The 18100-nt window shown below is 50.6% G+C and overlaps 1 protein-coding gene across 15 annotated transcripts in view; it reads left to right on the top strand.

Annotated features, from left to right (window-relative positions):
* FAM193B (family with sequence similarity 193 member B) overlaps window positions 1-18100 on the top strand; it is a 31520-nt gene that overhangs the window by 10504 nt on the left and 2916 nt on the right. For 7 of the 15 annotated variants that reach the window (XR_004381145.1, XR_004381146.1, XR_004381149.1 and 4 more), the window contains 6 exons: window positions 3357-3599; window positions 4417-4645; window positions 5856-6243; window positions 9543-9744; window positions 10662-10901; window positions 16983-18003. Coding sequence is in view for 12 of the 15 variants with exons in the window: in XM_032844624.1 (XP_032700515.1) it covers window positions 3357-3599; window positions 4417-4645; window positions 5856-6243; window positions 9543-9744; window positions 10662-10901; window positions 16983-18003 (2323 nt within the window). In the remaining 3 variants the exon portion in view is untranslated. Of the gene's footprint in view, window positions 1-1833; window positions 1897-3356; window positions 3600-3693; window positions 3954-4416; window positions 4646-4910; window positions 4992-5855; window positions 6244-9542; window positions 9745-10661; window positions 10902-16982; window positions 18004-18100 lie in introns of those variants that run through there. The other 8 variants (XM_032844680.1, XM_032844702.1, XM_032844640.1 and 5 more) reach the window with 8 other exon arrangements.

Raw genomic sequence — 18100 nt, 5'->3', positions numbered from 1 at the left:
ACCTCATTTATTATGTGGACCAGTTTGGCTCTAGGAAGAGCCACATTATTTCCATGAATGAGGCCATCTCGTTGTAATCCCCAGGGAATGTGATCTTCCACTCTTCCATGCTTGAGATTGGAACCATTCAGGTGAAGGTCGAGGATAGGGAGATGGCCTTTCTCTCTCTGAGAAGCAAAAATTTCAAAATTTCAAGCAGTGTCTTGCTAAGGTATATTGCCATAGTGATACTTAACAAATCTGATTTAGCCATTATGTGCCTAGCTGAGCCCAGGCCCTGTGGTACAGTGAGAGATCCGGACAAGAATCAGACCTGATACTTGCCCTCTAGGAGCTCAACGTAAATAGAAGGGACAGGAAATGCAGGTAAAGAAATGAAGTAGAAGGCACAGATTCTGTAAGCAAGGCATAATGTGCTATGCAGATATGGGGAGGGGAGAGGAATTACAAGAGGGACTCTCTGGGAAGGCTTCGATGGGGTTGGGTTTAAGCCCTGCCTAGCTACTTACTGGTAAAATTGGGAAGGAAGGGAGTTTGAAGCAGAGGATCCCCTTCAGCAAAGGCATGAGGTAGGGGTAGGAGAATATAGAGAGTATTTGGGGAACTTAAAGAATGACTGTGGGGTAGAGGACAGAGATTAAGATGTCTAAGTCACCTTAAATTCATTCCACATGAAAGATGCTTGCATTCTTATAAAATACTTTGACTGTATTTTCTATATTTTTCAAGCCTGGTCCTGAATTTAAGTTTCCCCACTTATGTTTCCCATCACTCCCATCATATTCTTAATTAGTATCCAATGTTGAGGCAGTGTATTAATGGGCCTGGTACTGGACTAGGTGCTTTGTCCGTTCAATGTTCACAGCCAACCATACAAGTTAGAACTTAATCCCATTTTACAGATGAAGGGACAGAGACTAGAACTTGCCCAACATCCTACAGCTGGTAAGTGGTGGAGACCCAAGATAAGTGCCAAAGCCAGTTTTAATTCCCCTGCGTCCAGTGCCTCCCACAAGTACTTTGACACTAGGTACAGTCACACTGATCACACATTTAACTTGTAGGAATTCTGTATATGCTTTTAAAAGAGGGAAAAAACCCACTTATTGAACATTGCCATATGTGTTTTACAGTTGTTATCTTGTTTGTGCCCAGACTATATATACTCTACATCACAGGCTATACAAAGAATTTCAGAATAATTTTACTCAGACAAGATTTTCCTCCTATATAGTAACTTTAGAACCTAATACCCGAATGAAATGAAACTCTGTTGTAGTAAAACTACACATCCTGGTGTTTTCCTTAAGACTGTGGTCACCATTAGCACAGGGAAAGGGACTTGGGTGTTGGCCTCACCTCCTCCCTCTGGAGTTGCTATGGCATCTTACAACTATGAAAAGTTTCCTTGGAACACTTCTCAAAAACGCCCCCTTTGCCTGACTTCTCCAAGTACCGTCCTTCTCCATCATTCTCCCACCCTTCCATGAGATACCACCAGTGGGTTAGAAGCTATATCCTTTTATAGCTGCAGTTCAACAGCTGTCTTGTCCACTGAAATGTTCACTTGACAGAAACCTTTTAGGCAGTGTCTCACATAGGTTCCACGCTTAAGATTTCTCTCTCTCTGTTACTCTTTTCCAACATCCTTGTTCTTCCCCAGATGTTTCATTATGCTCCTGGTACTACTATTTGGTTCCTTTCTTTTTCTAGAATCCAGAGACCGAGGTCAGTGTAATTGTAACATTACAGATTTAAGGATACCCTGATGCCAATTTATTGTGAGAAGGTGATTTTATTTGAGAAAGATGATGGCATTTATTTTCTTGGTAGGATGAGGATGATTCCCTTATTCCTTTGCTTAGGCCTCTGCAAACACCTGTTACCTAGTAGTGGGTAAGTTTGGAAGGTATATCAGTTAATATAACTATTGCATGTAACAAACCACCCCAAAACTTAATGGCTTAAAACAGCACCATTTATTATTTCTCATGAGTCTCTGGGTTGATTGGGTGTTTCTGTTGATCAGGGCCAGCTTGGCTGATCTCAGCTGGGCTCACTCATGTGCCTGATCCGCTGGCCAATCAGCAAGGAAGACTCAGATTTCTCCACACATCTCTCACATCACTCCAGCAGCTAGCCCGGTCATGTCTCATGGCAGGCAGGGGTGCAAGAGTGATCAAGCCCAGCCATGCAAAGAACCAAGTAGAAATGCATACATACATTTCAAGCTTAAGCTGGGAGCAAATTTGCTAAAATCCCATTGGCCAGAGAAAGTGACATGACCAGCCCCAGTGTCAGAGAAAGAGGGTTCTACAAAGTTGCAGAATAGTCCTGGATATAGCAGTGGTGTTGGTGGTATAGAGGCGAGCATAGGAGCTTTCCAAAGCTGCAGAATGTAGGAAAGGTGACCCCACTAATTGAGGTCATTAAATGTAATCAGTCTCCCAATCAGTACCCCTCAATATGACATAAAAACCTATAGACTTATATTTCTATGCCATTTGTCCTAGAAGGAAGAAAAGTCCAAATAATAATTACTGTGTATTGGAGCGATGCTTTGAGCATGCACAGGGCTAGGCACTTTCCCCTTTTATGCATTGAGTCTCACATCAACTCTGCAAGGTAGGTAGGAAGTTGGAGTTCAAGTTAAATAACTTGCTCTAGATCACCCAGCTAATGTGTGCTCGGTCAGGCATTAGAATGCAGGTCAGTCTGACCCCCAAAGCCCAGGTTCTTTTCACCATGCCTCACTGCCTCTCAGAAGCACCAGGATCTGCTTTACCTTTTCTCCGACTCAGTTTTATGTTGAATTAATGCTTTCTGATTAGCTCTGCAAACCCCTCCTCCAAAATGCTGCTGTGCTCCTAATGGAATTGTGCAGCTTTCAGGAAAGGCACACGTTCTCTCAAACTCAACATTAACTGAAAGGATCTTCCCAACACCCAGGTGGGGATTGGTCTGTGGACTGCAAAGACAGCCCAAGATTTGTGGCCTTTCCCAGACATGCCAGAGAAGGAAGGGGACTTTCCTTTAACCTTCAAGATTTGGAGATAGCAGGGCATTTGAGCATGAGCTTTGAAGTCAGCAGGAGTTGAACTCCTAATTCAGCCACTCACTAGCTCTATATCCTTGGGCAAGTTACTTAACTTCTCAAAATCTGTTCTTTCGTCTTTAAATAAAAGAAAAAGGAGTAACACCTAGTTTGCAGAGCCATTACAAGGACTAAAATTATGTATAGAAAGTGCCTAACCCAGTGCCTGGCACGTAATAAGTGAAGTTATTAGTATGGTTAATATTATTTCTAAGCAGAGCCTTTCCCCTCCTGGGAAACCCTGTTTCTGTCTGTTGGACAGGTTCCCCCCACCTCCACCCAGTCTGTGCAGACTTGCTGCCTGCTATGTCATCGGGAACGCAAAGGCTGGGAAGAAGGCCCTTCCCAAAACGGACTGGTGTTGCAGGGTGAGAAGCTGCCCCCTGACTTCATGCCAAAGCTTGTCAAGAATCTCCTAGGCGAGATGCCTCTGTGGGTCTGCCAGAGTTGCCGAAAGAGCATGGAGGAAGATGAAAGGCAGACAGGTCGAGAGCATGCAGTGGCGGTAGGTAACGGTTGAGAAGGGGGTCCCTGAATGCAGGAGGGCACCCTGCCCAGAGAGATCAGGCTGTTGAGCTATTCCTTCTCTGCCCTCTCAGGTGGCTCTCCTCCAGCAGCCCCTGCACCCAGGCCCTGAGGGGCTGCTGGGCCGTTTCCAGACAGCAGTAGCAGCTTGGGTTCACAGTCGGGGCAAGAACGGAGAGGCTGCAGGCAGCCCCCTTGGCCCTGAGGGAGCTTTTGTGGTGTGAGGGCCTGCTTGTAGGTACTGTCAATGGAGATTCTGCCCCTTCTGTGTCCCCATGCTGCCTTCAGCCCTCTGACAGCTTGAAAGCCCACCAGTATGACAAGGATGGCAAAGGTTGGTTTGAGGGTCCACCGTGTGCCTCAGTTAGAAAGCCTCCGAGATGCCCAGGAGCCATCTAAGTGGCATCTCCTGAATCACAGCAGTCAGAATTTCCTTGTTTCTCCTTACCCTGCAGTCCCTCTCTTACCCCAGGATCGTGTCAGCTTACGACTTTGGACTTAAAGACCCTTCCTCTCCTTGGCAGCTCTCAGGACTCCCTAAAGGCCCACAGTTGACAGGCAGTCTGTATCTCTACCGTGGTCTCTCTCAGCACTATCCACACACTTCACTTTATTGGGAGCATCACTGCTCCTCCCCCGGCAAAGGCCTTGCCCTTGCATCTGGTGTTGTGGGAATTGTACTTTGGCCATGGCACAGGGCTTGGAGGAGGAGGTGCTCCTGAGTAAGTTAAGGCAGCAGAGGGTTGGCTCTGATGTTTGCTGTTTTACCATGAGCCTTTTTCTTCCCCCTTCTCCAGATCTCCTTGTCACACACATCCTGCAAATCACAGTCTTGTGGGGGTGACTCTCATTCCTCTTCGTCCTCCTCTTCATCGTCCTCGTCCTCCTCCTCCTGCCATGGGAACTCAGGGGACTGGGATCCCAGCTCCTTCCTGTCAGCACATAAGCTCTCGGGCCTCTGGAACTCTCCGCACTCCAGTGGGGCCATGCCGGGTAGCTCACTCGGGAGTCCTTCTACCATCCCTGGTGAGTCTCTGAGCTCGGGAGAGAGCCAGGCCACATAAATGTAGAGAGCTATGTTTTTCTAACCACTTCGTTAGACAAACCAGGTCAGTTATTAAAATAAGTAAAAAAGGATCTGTTCTGCTGGAAGCAGGGGGTACCTAGCCCTTGGCTGTCTCCATGACACTCCTTTCCCCAGAACTCTGAAGTTGAAAAATATTGTCATTGGCTCTGACAGCTTTCCCTTCAGATTCAGGAGAGGACGTGGTAAACACTAGCTGAACAGAAAGTGGAGTCTGGGAGTGTCCTTTAGGGAGTTTGGACGTCAGCCACCTAATACCTGTCCCCTGCAGCAGCACAGAGGACCCAGGTGCTTTGTCTTCCTAGACCTCCTTTTCTCCACCTAAGGGACATGTGTAAAAGCACGAGAAGTTGCTGGTGCAGACTGCCAGAATTACTAGCCAAGGTCACGTTTATATAAGCTTTCTTTACACTCTGAGTTAAACTTTAGATACCCAAAGAAAAATTCTTGGGTTATTGAGGTACTATGTAAATATTCATTAGTGTCTGTTTCTAAATTGAGGGCTTGAGATGAGTGTAACACTCCATGTTAACTATATTGGAATTAAAATACAGAAGAAGAAGAATAACAAAATGGAGGGCCTGAGTTCTCCAAAGGGGTGCTACTCCCAGAATTGTGGGAGTTGAGTAGAATTCCATTTATTTTGATCCATAAGCCAGAGAAGACTCAGCAAAGCCTTTTCGTACTCTCTGATACTGGGCCACCTCCAGAGTCTGGCATACCCTGGCTGCCTCAGTCCTCATGGCCCAGAGGCAGAGCTCCACTGGCTTTTGTAGACCCTTTTCTGGGCCCGAGGAATGCTTACAAGCAAACAAGTCCTAGAGAGACCCCAAGAGACAGGACACATATCCCCTACTTGTTTCACAGCAGCGGTGTTGTGGCCTTCCATGGGGCGGGCATTCCTGGGTCCTTCTCTCAGATCTGGGCTCCTCAAGCCTGTCCAACCAAGTTGCTCCCTGCAGGGAAAACTCTCCAGCCCAAGATACTGCTAGACTTTCCAAAAGTTCACATGGTCCACTGTGCTGAGAGGCTGTCCCCAGACAGGTACCCTCTGGTCACGGTAAGCAGGATGTTGTGACAGTGAGCCCTTGGGCTTTCCTTTCCAGGGTCTTGGCTCTCTCTCTGACCTCCTTCTTCCCCATCCATCCACAGGTGAGGTTTTCTCTATCTCGGAGCACCACCGGCACTCAGACCTCACTGCTCCACCTAACAGCCCCACCGGCCACCACCCCCAGCCAGCATCGCTGATCCCATCTCACCCCGGATCCTTCGGCTCACCACCCCACCCACACCTGCTGCCTGCTACCCCGGCAGCGCCTTTCCCTGCCCAGGCTTCAGAATGCCCTGTTGCCGCTGCTGCCACCCCCCACACCCCAGGGGCATGTCAGACCCCCCACCTGCCCTCCACCAGCATGCCGCTCCTGAAGATGCCTCCACCATTCTCGGGGTGCAGCCACCCCTGTAGTGGGCACTGCAGCGGGCACTGCAGCGGGCCTCTCCTCCCACCTCCCAGCTCTCAGCAGCTCCCTAGCACTCACAGGTAAGTGAGTGGCACGAAGGGCGTACTCCCTGCCAGTTTCAGCCTTGAGTTGAGAAACTTTACAAAGCTACCCCCTCCCCGGCTCATGCTGTCTCTAGGATAGAGAAGTAAATCTTAGAAAATAAAAAAAGGGTAGACTCTATGTCTTTTATATAGTTTTTACAAGCAGAAGTAGGTGTTTATTGTTTTTTTAAAAACTTGGAGGGGCGCTTGGGTGGCTCAGTCATTGAGCTCCTGCCTTTGGCTCGGGTCATGATCCCAAAGTCCTGGGATCAAGCCCTGCATCAGGCTTCCTGCTTGGCAGGGAAGCCTGCTTCTCCCTCTCCCACTCCCCCTGCTTGTGTTCCCTCTCTCGCTGTGTCTCTCTCTGTCAAATAATAAATAAAATCTTTTAAAAAATAAAAACTTGGAAAAATTCAGAGATGGCTAATGAAGAAAAAATTTCCTCACAACCTAACAATAAACTTTTTTTTTAAAGATTTTTATTTATTTATTTTATTTACTTATTTATTAAGTAGGCAGAGAGGCAGGCAGAGAGAGAGAGGAGGAAGCAGGCTCCCTGCCGAGCAGAGAGCCCGATGTGGGGTTCGATCCCAGGAACCTGAGATCATGACCTGAGCTGAAGGCAGAGGCTTTAACCCACTGAGCCACCCAGGCGCCCCAAACTTTTTTTAAGGTTTATTTATTTATTTTGGGAGAGAGAGAGAGCACATGTGCACGAGCAGGGTGAGGGGCAGAGGGAGAGAAAGAGAATCCATAGGCAAATTCCCTGGTGAGCTCAGAGCCCAATACAGGGCTCAATTTCATAACCCTGAGCTCATGACCTGAGCTGAAATCAAGAGTTGGACACCTAACTGACTGAGCGCCACCTGTGTGCCGCTAATGATCAACTTTTTTTTTTTTTCTTTTTTTAAGAGTTTATTTATTTATTTGACAGAAGAGAGAGATCACAAGCAGGCAGCGAGGCAGGCAGAGAGTGAGAGGGAAGCAGGCTCCCTGCTGAGCAGAGAGCCTGATGCGGGTGTTGATCCCAGGACCCTGAGATCATGACCCGAACCGAAAGCAGAAGCCCCAACCCACTGGGCCACCCAGGTGCCCCAGTTTCTAATACTGCAATATATTTTTCTTCTGATGTCTCTGTACCATGTTTATACATTGTTGTGTAGTTCTTTTTTAACATTATAGATCATTTCCCCAGTTAAGATTCTTCAAAAAAACTTTCAAGTGACCACAAATTGTCTTACTGTATACCTCTAGCATAATTTATCATTCCCCTATTTCTGGACATTGGGGCATTCTGGTTTTTGTATTTAAGATTTTATTTATTCATTTGACAGAGAGCATGAGCACAAGGACGCAGAGTGGCAGGCAGAGGAGAAGGAGGCTCCCCACTGAGCAAGGGTGCCCCGACACGACACAGGGCTCAATCCCAGGACCCTGGGGATCATGACCTGAGCCAAAGGCAGATGCTTAACCACTGAGCCACCCAGGCACCCCCGGGCATTTCTAGTTTTTAGCCACTAAAAACAAGGCTGTAATAAACATCCTTGCACCCAAATCTGTATTTGAGTTCAGAAGTACAGGTTTAAGGATTCCCTGAAGTAACTCTGAGTACTGAGGAAGTTTATAGTAATGTAGATGTGGAAGATAAAATTCTTTGGAGAAGATAAGTGTGTATTTTTGTATTATAAATCAGATCTGTGTTTAGTACGCATTTATATTCTTATTCTAAAATCCCAGTACCACCAGTGCTGGCAGTTTTCCTTACAGGTCTTTCCCACATGGTGGTGGTGTCTATAAAGTGTGCAGCTTTTTGTTGTCCCGTTTCACTCAGCTTTCCTTGTTTGGTTCCTATCTGGTCTTCTTGGCCTCAGCTAAAGGCTGGAGAATATTCTCCATAGTATACTTCACTGTTTTCCAGTTGCTGATGATTTAAGTCACCAGTATTTTAACATTGTAAATAATCTCTCTAAAGATGGCTTTGCTTAAAACTTTTTCCTCTTTTGGGTTTTTTTCTCCTTGGAATAGGTCCCTCAGAAAGAAAGAAGTTCTCAGTTTAAAGGATGTCAAAATGTCTTTTTTGAGGATTCTTAATACACATTGAAAAATTGCTTTCCAAAGGGCTCTCCAAATTGATGTAACCATCAATCTTGGGGTGCTAGTTTCTTTGTATTTGCAGCAGCACTGGGTGCTTTGATTTTGCTAATGTGGGTGAGAAATGGTTAGTTTGGATTCAGCTTCTCTGAGTACCACTGATAATGGTTCCTGCCCCTCGTTTTCTACTTCTTGCTCAATATACTGCCCTGAGAGCCAAGCCTCCTCACTGCTCCTTCACCTTGCCATTTCTCCTAGCTCCACCCCTTGTCTCCAGCCCCAGGGCACTCCAGCTTCTAACCCGGGGCTTTTGCTCTTCCGGCTCCAATTATGGGACTTGGTGGGCTCAAGTCTTTTCTTACCCTGAGAAAATGGGCTGTATTACATGATGCCCCCAGTGCACCCTAAAGTCCAGAGGCAAAGCAGTACAATGGGAGAGCATGAGCTTTGCAAGGCACAGGCTGAGTCCTAGTCACTCTTTGAGCAAAACAGTTAAGCACTCGGACTCTTAAGTTACTTCCACTGCAGGATGGGGGTAGCAACATCTATTTTGGAGGACTTGGGAGACGCTTAGAAATAATAATGCTAATTAGAGTACCAGACCCAAACAGTAAAATCACTCTTAGAGTCTGGGCCACATGCGACATTTCCTTTCCTAACTATAAGGCCCCACATGAAGGCAGCTCTGCCCACTGGGGCAGACTCCATCGAAGAACCTTAGAGGATGAAATCGACCTTGTCAGCCTCCTTCGGATGCTCCAGGATAGCCATTGGCCCACTAATCTGTTTGGATACCTACTTACTGAGCACGTGCTGTGTACAGTGTTGTTATGCTGCACACTGGGACCCAAATACAGAAGTGGCATAGTTCCTGCCCTTAAAGAATGCAGTCTGCTCTGAGAGACAGGTGGGCAAACAGACCATCAGAGTAAAGTGTGATATACAGTAGCATAGAGAGGTATCCACGCCCACTGTGTGGCCCTCCAAGAGGGTGGGTGCAGGCACAGGGCCTGAGAGACAGTGAGGGTGTTGCCTTTGTTATTGTGAGAGAGACTGATAGGACCTGACTGCCTTGGCCTTTGTGGGATGAGGCAGACGAAGGGTATTCGGAACAGCAGTGGTGGGGATGCTTCCCCAGGCTCCTCCTGAGGCCTGCTGCTTCCCTGCCCTCCCTCACCTGTGGGCTTGTCTTTCTCCCCCATCAGCAGGGACCCCGGGTGCAAGGGACACAAGTTTACACACAGTGGTCTGGCCTGCCAGCTGCCCCAGCCCTGCGAAGCAGATGAGGGCCTGGGTGAGGAAGAGGACAGCAGCTCAGAGCGCAGCTCCTGCACCTCATCCTCCACTCACCAGCGAGATGGAAAGTTCTGTGACTGCTGCTACTGTGAGTTCTTCGGCCACAATGCGGTGAGTGAGCCTGCCCAGGCCAGAGAGGGCTGGGGGCCAGTCAAGGTGAGCCGTAGGAGCTGCTCTCCCCAGAGACACCCCCCAACCCCCCCACCCCCGCTCACAGGGATCATAACCACACTGGGACCCTCTGAGTCCTCGCAGCCTGTGTCCGCTCACTTGATCCTTCCAGCACATTGGTGAGGTAGGGATTTTTAAACACCTTGCTACCTTTGCTTTTTTCATGGTTTCTCTTAAGATTGACTTTTTTTCCTTAGGCAAAAGGAAAGGAAGTGGCAGAGAGAAAGCTATGATTCTGATGAGCATGCATACGTGTGTAATCACAGAGAAGCGAACGCTTGTGCGTGATGAAGGCAGAATGGAAGCAAAGGCTCTCCGTCCCCCAAGCGTGAGAGCCAGCGAAGGACAGGCCGTGAGCCCAGATGGCACCAGGCAGGAGGCTCAGGGCAGAGTACATGCTGTTTCTGGACAGAGGGCGAAAGCAGCTCAGAAGTCTCCTAAAGTGAAGAGGAAAGGGCCGCCGGGTAGGGTAGAGCAGTTGATGAAAGTAATTACATTGTTAGTCACCTTTAAACTAAAAGTAATTATTCTCATTTTAGAGATGACAAAATCGAGGCACACAAAGACTCAGTGACCTGCCCAAGGTCATACAGCTTCCAAGTGACAAAGCCCGGGCTCAAACCTGCTTTCCTGGCTCCCAAGTCAGTGTGTTCACAATGCTGTTACGTACCTCCCACTCCCTCCGCCCACCGCCGCCTCAGCTGTGGGCCTGGCGGAGGCTGAAGCCACTTGGCCTTTGCGGCTATAGTAGAAAGAACAGTTGTCTCGCTTCTCGCCACATGTTCGGTGCCAGCGGGTGGGAGTGCTCCGGGCTTCCCAGGCCCAGGGTGTAACGTCAGCACCTCCCCCTCCCCCAGCCACCCGCTGCCCCGACGAGTCGGAATTATACAGAGATCCGAGAGAAGCTCCGCTCGAGGCTGACCAGGCGGAAAGAGGAGCTGCCCGTGAAGGGGGGCGCCCTGGGCGGGATCCCTGGGGAGCCCGCCGTGGACCACCGAGATGTGGATGAGCTGCTGGAATTCATCAACAGCACGGAGCCCAAAGCCCCCAACAGCGCCAGGGCCGCCAAGCGGGCCCGGCACAAGCTGAAAAAGAAGGTGGGTGTGGGGGGGGGAGCCTAGTTCTACTGCCTCTCCTCCCTGAGGAATCCCTCGCCCCAACCCCCCAAGACTTGTGGGCATGAGTGATGCTGGCTGCCAGAAGCTTCGGCACAGCTCACTGCTCTGGGAAGGTCTGAATGCGTTTGGGAGGCATCAGGGTCAGGGAGCCTGGGGCCAGTGATTGGAGGAAAGATGAGTCCTGGCCTCAGAAGCTGCTTGCTGGATTCCTCAAAGCACAGGACTTGCTTCAGTCAGTCAGTCATTTATTCATTCAGCAAACACTTCCGCAAATACTGGGAGCCAAAGCATGATGCAGTTAAGTTCTCACCCTGGAGAAGCTCAGTCCAGTGGAGAGACTGACACAAAACTGGACGAGCATGTTTTCATGTGACAAGCCCGGGGATGAGGGAAGCCCCCCATCCTGCTTGGGCACGCTGGAAGTGGCTTACCAAGAGACTGGCTTGAGAGCTGAGTTTCAGGGAGTGAGTTCTGTTTCATCAGGAGAGTCATTTCTGGTAGCAGGCATAGAACATTCACAGCAGTTGGGGGTAGTCCAAGCTCAAATAGAGAAGAGGCAGGACAGTTAGTAGAGGTGAGAAAGGGCCTCATAGGTCCCGCTGAAGAGTTCTGACTTGGTCCTTTCGCTGAGGGGGCGTCACTGCAGGGCTTTTATCAGAGGATGTGCTTGATCAGATCTGTTTGCCACCATGACCGTGTGGCAGTGTGGAAGGTAACCTAGAGGCATGACACTCCCAGAAGGGACACTGAGGCCCAGGGAAAGCTGATTGATGGTGGGTCTAGAGCAAGGGAAGCAGACATGACTCGCTTTGGTGATCTGATTATGGAACAGAGGTGAAGTCAGAGATGTCTTCCAGGTGTTTGCCTGGGTGACTGGCAGGATGGTGTGCCCTTCACTGAGCAAGGACAGGATTGGCAGAAGACAGGGAATTCAGTTGGGGCACTTTGATGCAGAAGTTCTCATGAGACCTCCAAGTGGAGCTGGAGGTGTGGGGCTGGGAGTTGACAGCTTGGAGATATAATTGAAGCCGTGGGAGTGACCCAGCCCATGGGCTGAGCGAGCTCCTCAGAGGGCTGAGGAGAGAATCCAGTAAGCTATTCCTGGGTAGCCCTGCTCCCAGGCGAGCCCCAGGGCTTGGCAGCTCATCCCCTGCCACCTCGTTACCTCTTCACCTGCCTGCCCCCAGCTGCGTCTGCACAGCACCACACTTGGGAGCCCAGCAGCTGAAGAGTTGGGTGTGACAACCAGCTAGCTCCAGGTCCTGGGTGGTCAAACAGCCCTAGTGCTCTGGAAAGCAGCAGCAGTTCTACATCTTTTTCCAGCTCAAAGGACAAACCAGGACCCTTTCCCTGCAGCCTGAAGTAATGAGCCAAGGGGTCCCACCACTGCCTTCAGAAAATGGTCAGCACTTACTTTCTCCCATCCAGTGTTGCCTGACCAGAAGTGTCCGGTGGGCAACAGCAGTCTCTCAGCCTTCCCTGGCTTCTTGAGGCAGTGGTTCCCAGTTAGGTCCCAGCAAGTAGGCATACTTTGAAGTTCCTGGGTCTGGTGTGCTTTCCATAAATCTGTGTGCCCACACATCCCTACCCGTTTGCTGGTAAGGCCAGTAACACTCTTCTTTCCCCTCCTTTTCCTCCTGGCAACTTCCTTCCAAGCTCAGATCTCCTCAGGTAACTTCTTCCACAGTACTGTACTCACACGTGTCTCTCACCTGCCGTTTATCACACTCCACGCACTCATGCAGGTTTCTGCTGCACAGCTTCTGTCTGCCTGGTCCAGTCTAGAGGCCAGAGTGCAACATGGCACCAGGCAGTTGCGAGGTCATGTGATAGGCAGTCATGGTCATTATCCCTTACGCATCAGCCTCCTCTCCAGTGTTCTTCCTCTACCTCTCAGACTTAACCACAATCTGGCTGTCCACCAAAAACACAGCTTCTCCTGGGAGCCGTCCAGTGGAGACTGCTCATTCTCTCACACCTCAGGAGACCAAAAAAGCTGAGTATCTTTCTGCTCCCTTGTACCATTTCCAGACCATAACTATCTCCCGTAACTATCTCTCATGTACTAACCCCTACTCCTTTGAAACTGACCCTGGCTCTGCCATCTACAGTCTCCTGGCCACTCCTCTTCATCCACTGAAGGCTGTCACCTGCCCTTTCTCCTCTTCCCAAGCCATAGAGATCCCCTGACCATCATTCACTCGCTGTCTTACCAATACTCTCATTTCCTTGCCCTGTTGCTCTTCTGTTACACCCACTCAGAAAAATCAAAGCCCTAGGTTTGACCCCTCCCTGCCTCTCCCCTTCCACACCTCTAGGAAAGTTCTGGATCATATCTGTCTGTGGCACCCAGGCCGTGTGGTCCCCTGCTTGCCTGCGCCCTCACATTGCCTAGCAGGCCTCTGGTCTACTTGTTCTTCATCACTTCTATTCATAGACCCTTTGTCAGACCTCCGGATTCTTCTCCAATCTCCAGGCTTTACCCACCCCGCTTTTCTTTTTTGTGAGATGAACTCATTTCCTGGTTCAACAAGGGAAAAAGCCAGTGAACAGGCACTCCCTCAAACATCTTACCATTCCACCGGCAGACTTTCCTTCTTGTCATGAGAGAAGAGTTACCCCTTCTGCTTAAGGCCATGCAGTCCTTTCCCACCACCTCAAACTAAGCTCAGCTTCCTGCCCTGGCTCCGGCCTCTCCTAAGCTGGCTCCCATCAGCATTTCACTGTGCCCGCTACACTCTCTTTTGTGCCTTGAGCATACAGCCTCTCTCTCGCCATCACCTTATCTCTTTCCTCCCATCCCAGCCAAATGTCTTGAAAACTGCTGTCTGCATTCACTGTTTTTCCTATCCGCTCATTGCAAACTGTTTTCCTCCCTCCCTGCCACAGAACCACCAGTGGTCTGTGATCTTTGTTGCTAAATCATACCCTCTTAACCCATCTTCTCTGTCCACTAGGCATTTTGTATTGGTTATCCTTTTCAAACATGTTCTCTTTGGCTCACCTGTCCTTGGCCAGGTGGCGGAAGGGAAGAAAGTGGGAATGCGTGTTCTCCAAATTTCTTACCTTCTCTGATCTCTCTTTTGTCTCCTTCATGGACTCCTCTTCCTTTCTTCCGACCCTCCCCTCAAGGCCCTCTCCCTGGCAAAGAAAGCCGTCTAGATAGTGTTTTTCCTGGTTCACTATGTCTTCATATGTCCTCCCTGCACTTGACATTGACAACTCCTGCTGCTACGAGGCACCTCCTCACAGATGTCCTGGTCCTCAGACTGAGCACATCCAAAACTGAGCCTGTTCTCTCTCTCCAAGGAGGCCTGCTCTTCCTACTCCACTGTTGTCTAGTTGATGGCGCCACCAGCCACCAAGTTGCCCGAACCAGAACCCAGGGCGCCATCCTGGGAGGAATGCGTCGTGGTAATCGAGAGCAGCGGGCCTTGGAATTGGACCTCAGTTTGAAACCTGGCTCTGCCACACTTGCTGGATGACCTTGGGCATATCACTTCACCTCTAAGCCTCAGTTTCTTCATCCACAACATGAGAATAACAGTAGAGCCTAACTCAGATGGTTGCGGGGATGAAACAGTGATGCACAGAAAAGCTCAACGGAGAGCACGCGTGGTCAGGGAAGCGGCGGCTGCCCCAGTGGTCGTCAGTATTTGTGGCTGTTTTTTGTGGCTCATCCTATCTCCCCACCTGTCCTTGAGTCCTGGCCACACGACCTCCCAATAGGTCAAACCACCCAGTTCTCCCCACCCTACCACTGCTACTAAAAAAGCCTTCAGTGGCCAAACATTGCCCTCAGCGTCAAACGCAGACTTGAACCTGACCTGCAGGGCTCTTCAGCCCCTGCTTAGCTTGCCGGATTCATCTCTCAGTCTCTCCTCCCTGGCCTTCCCACCTACCACTCCCGACCACTCCTGAAAGAAACCTGGGCACCAGTTCTCCCTGTGAATGTTGGCATTCCCTAAAGATCATATATGCCCGTTCCCCAGTCACTTGCTGTTCCTACTGCCTAAAAAGTGCTAGTCTTCACTCTAGGATGATCCCAGTCACTCTCCAGGGCCCAGTGAGCTGCTGTCTCCTCTGGGAAGCACCTCTGATGGCCCAGTCTGAGTTCCCAGAGCATCTTGTCCTTTCTTCCTTGTAGCAGTTATCACTGTCACTCCGAATTAAACAGCCTATTTACACGCCCATCTCCCCCAGCAGACTCAAGTCCGCAAACAGACTCCTCACGCACAGCGGAATCCCCCAGAGCCCAGCCCAGGCCTCATCATCCCTGGTCAAGAAGTGATCGTCAAACAGGACTAAAAGACCTAGGAACTGCAGATCACACCTGGGTGTGCTGTCCCAACTCTGCCACTTTCTAGCCATGTAACCTTGGGCCAGTTCCTTATTCGTGCCAAAGTCAGGTGTCCTCATCTGCAAATTGAGGAAAATGGCGCAACAAGGGCAGTTGTAAGGATTAAACGAGACAGTGTGAGGAGAGGATCTGGCTCATGGCACGTTAACAGAAAGCGTTTTCTGTGCTCTCCTCTCACTACCAAATCACGCTTGGTTCCATGTCACTCCCTCTAATTGTTTTCAGACTTCTTTGTTTAGCAGCAGAACTCTTTTTTTTGCAATTGAAGTCCTCCATGGAACCTCTATTCCCAAGAGAAAAAGCTGTGCTGGTACAGGGGAGGAGTGATGTGAGGGGCCTTCCAGTCCTTCATCCATCCCTGTGGCCTTGGAGCTCTGCTCATGGCCTTAACTCCATGGCACAAGGCCAGCAACACTGCTGTAGGCCCAGCTGCTTCCCCACTTGAGCACCACAGTGCCAAGTCACAGCCTCATCAGCACTCGGGGAAGGGGACACATGCCCTCTCAGGTGTCCTCCGGGCAACACTGAGCTATAGGTAGGCAGTTTTTCTTCCAAATACACCAAGGGGAAAGGTAAGGTTCAGAGAGAGTAAGTGATTTGTCCAAGGTCCCACAATGGTGGTATTGGTCTGTTGCAGAGCCCTACCGGGGCACAGGGTCACCCTCTTTTAAGTTGACTCTGAGATGGTGGCATGCCCTCTTTTCTCTCCCCAGTTTCCTTTTCCTGTTCCTCCCCCTCCGTTCCCAAATCAGCTAGAAATATGTGAAATAGTGGAAGTCCTCCAACCCCTGGCCCAACACCACCACCTCCTTCCCATAGGCTTTTGACATCTGTCTCTCATCTCCCTCTAAAGGCCTCCTTGGTCTGCTGGTGTGTGGAGGTTGGGTAGAGGAATGGAGCGACTCAGAGTCCACAGACTTCACAGTCATTCTCCAGAACTGGGTCTGTTCACGCTGACTGAGAGAGCCCAGCCTCCCAGTTCTCACCTGGGCAGAGGGGCTGCTTTTACTTGTGGGGCCCCATGTAGCCGTGCATTGTAGGCCATCAGGCACACTTTAGGACTGGCCGTGATTACTTGAGGCATCTGAGTGGTAAGTGGCTTTTATACAGAATTTCTCCCTCTTCCATAGCACCCGTACACACATGCCTGCCACCCAGAGTGTCTGACCTCCCATGGTGGTCTCACCACCCCATCTTACTTCTTGAAAGGCCTCTCATAATGCCAGCTTTTTTTGCTCCTAATACCAGCAGAACTGGAGAGTGACTGTAGCAGCCATCTCCCTCTCTTGCATCCCCACTTTGGTCTTCACCCCAGAATTTTTTTCCACTTTTCGCAGATGAGTCCACTGAGACTCAGTGAATGAATGAACTGCTTAAGGTCAGACCTGGCAGGCAAGGTGCAATTAGCTGCATTCTTATCCCTTTGAGTCCTAGTGGTTTTAGGCCCTAGGATTGACACTGGGACTCTGATGAACAAGCTATAAAAACCTATCCTCTAAGTCTGTCTTCATCCCCAGAACATGCACAGGTCTCATTGCATTTCGTCCTCACTCCTGCAGAGTGGGGGAGCAGGCCTGGGTGGCCAAGGCCCTGCATCTAGCCAGTTAGTTGCAAAGCTGGGCCCCAGGCTGATGTGTCAGGTGTCACACTGTGCCTAGCAGCTGCCAGGCCCTAGCTGAAACTGCTTCTTATATTGGCAGGAAAAGGAAAAGGCCCACTTGGCAGCAGAAGCTCTAAAGCAGGTGAATCGTAGTGTTTCTGGAAGCCAGGAGCCAAGGCCTGCCAGGGAGAGGCTCTTGGAGTGGCCCGACCGGGAGCTGGATCGGGTCAACAGCTTCCTGAGCAGCCGTCTACAAGAGATCAAGAACACTGTCAAGGACTCTATCCGTGCCAGCTTCAGTGTGTGTGAGCTCAATATGGACAGCAATGGATTCTCTAAGGAGGGGGCTGCTGAGCCAGAGCCCCAGAGCCTATCCCCCTCAAACCTCAATGGCTCCTCAGAGCAACGGCCTGATATTAACCTTGACCTATCCCCTTTGACTTTGGGGTCCTCTCAGAACCACACGTTACGAGTTCCAGGTGAGCCGGCCCCACCATGGACAGAAATGAGAGGCTCTCACCCACCATGGACAGAGGTGAGGGGGCCCCCTCCCGGTATCATCCCTGAGAATGGGCTAGTGAGGAGACTCAACGCTGTGCCCAACCTTTCCCGGGTGATCTGGGTCAAGACACCCAAGCCAGGCAACCCTAGCCCTGAGGAGCCAAGCCCAAAGGAGGTTCCCAGTTATAAGCAGGAGCTGCCCGAGCCTGTGGCCTCAAGTGGGAAGCCTCGGAAGGGCAAGAGACAGGGCAGTCAGGCCAAGAAGAATGAGGCAAGCCCAGCCCCCCGGTCCCCAGCCAGCCTAGAGGCTCCCAGTGCCAAGGGCCAGACCCCCAGCTCCAAGCAGCCGGGCAAGGCCCCGGAGCTTCCCAAAGTGGGCAGCTGTGCCGAGGCTGGAGAGGGGAGCCGGGGAAGCCAACCGGGACCAGGCTGGGCTGGCAGCCCCAAAGCCGACGAGAAGGGCAGCTCCTGGCGGAACTGGCCAGGTGAGGCCAAAGCACGGCCTCTGGAGCAGGAGTCTGTGCAGCCCCCAGCCCCAGCAAGGCCACAGAGCTTGCCACAGGGCAAGGGCCGCAGCCGCCGGAGCCGCAACAAACAGGAGAAGACGGCCGCCTCCTTGGGTGAGTGCACCAGGAACTGAGTGGTTGACCCCACCCACCCACCCAGCCAGGCCACAGGGTGGAGGGTAGTCCTCGCGTGTGGGCAGTGCTGCCCCGA

This window comes from Lontra canadensis, unplaced genomic scaffold (genome assembly GCF_010015895.1).
Source record: "Lontra canadensis isolate GAN:19392208 unplaced genomic scaffold, GSC_riverotter_1.0 scaffold4, whole genome shotgun sequence".
Classification (NCBI taxonomy): Eukaryota; Metazoa; Chordata; class Mammalia; order Carnivora; family Mustelidae; genus Lontra; species Lontra canadensis.
This window is presented reverse-complemented; position numbering and strand designations above follow the sequence as displayed.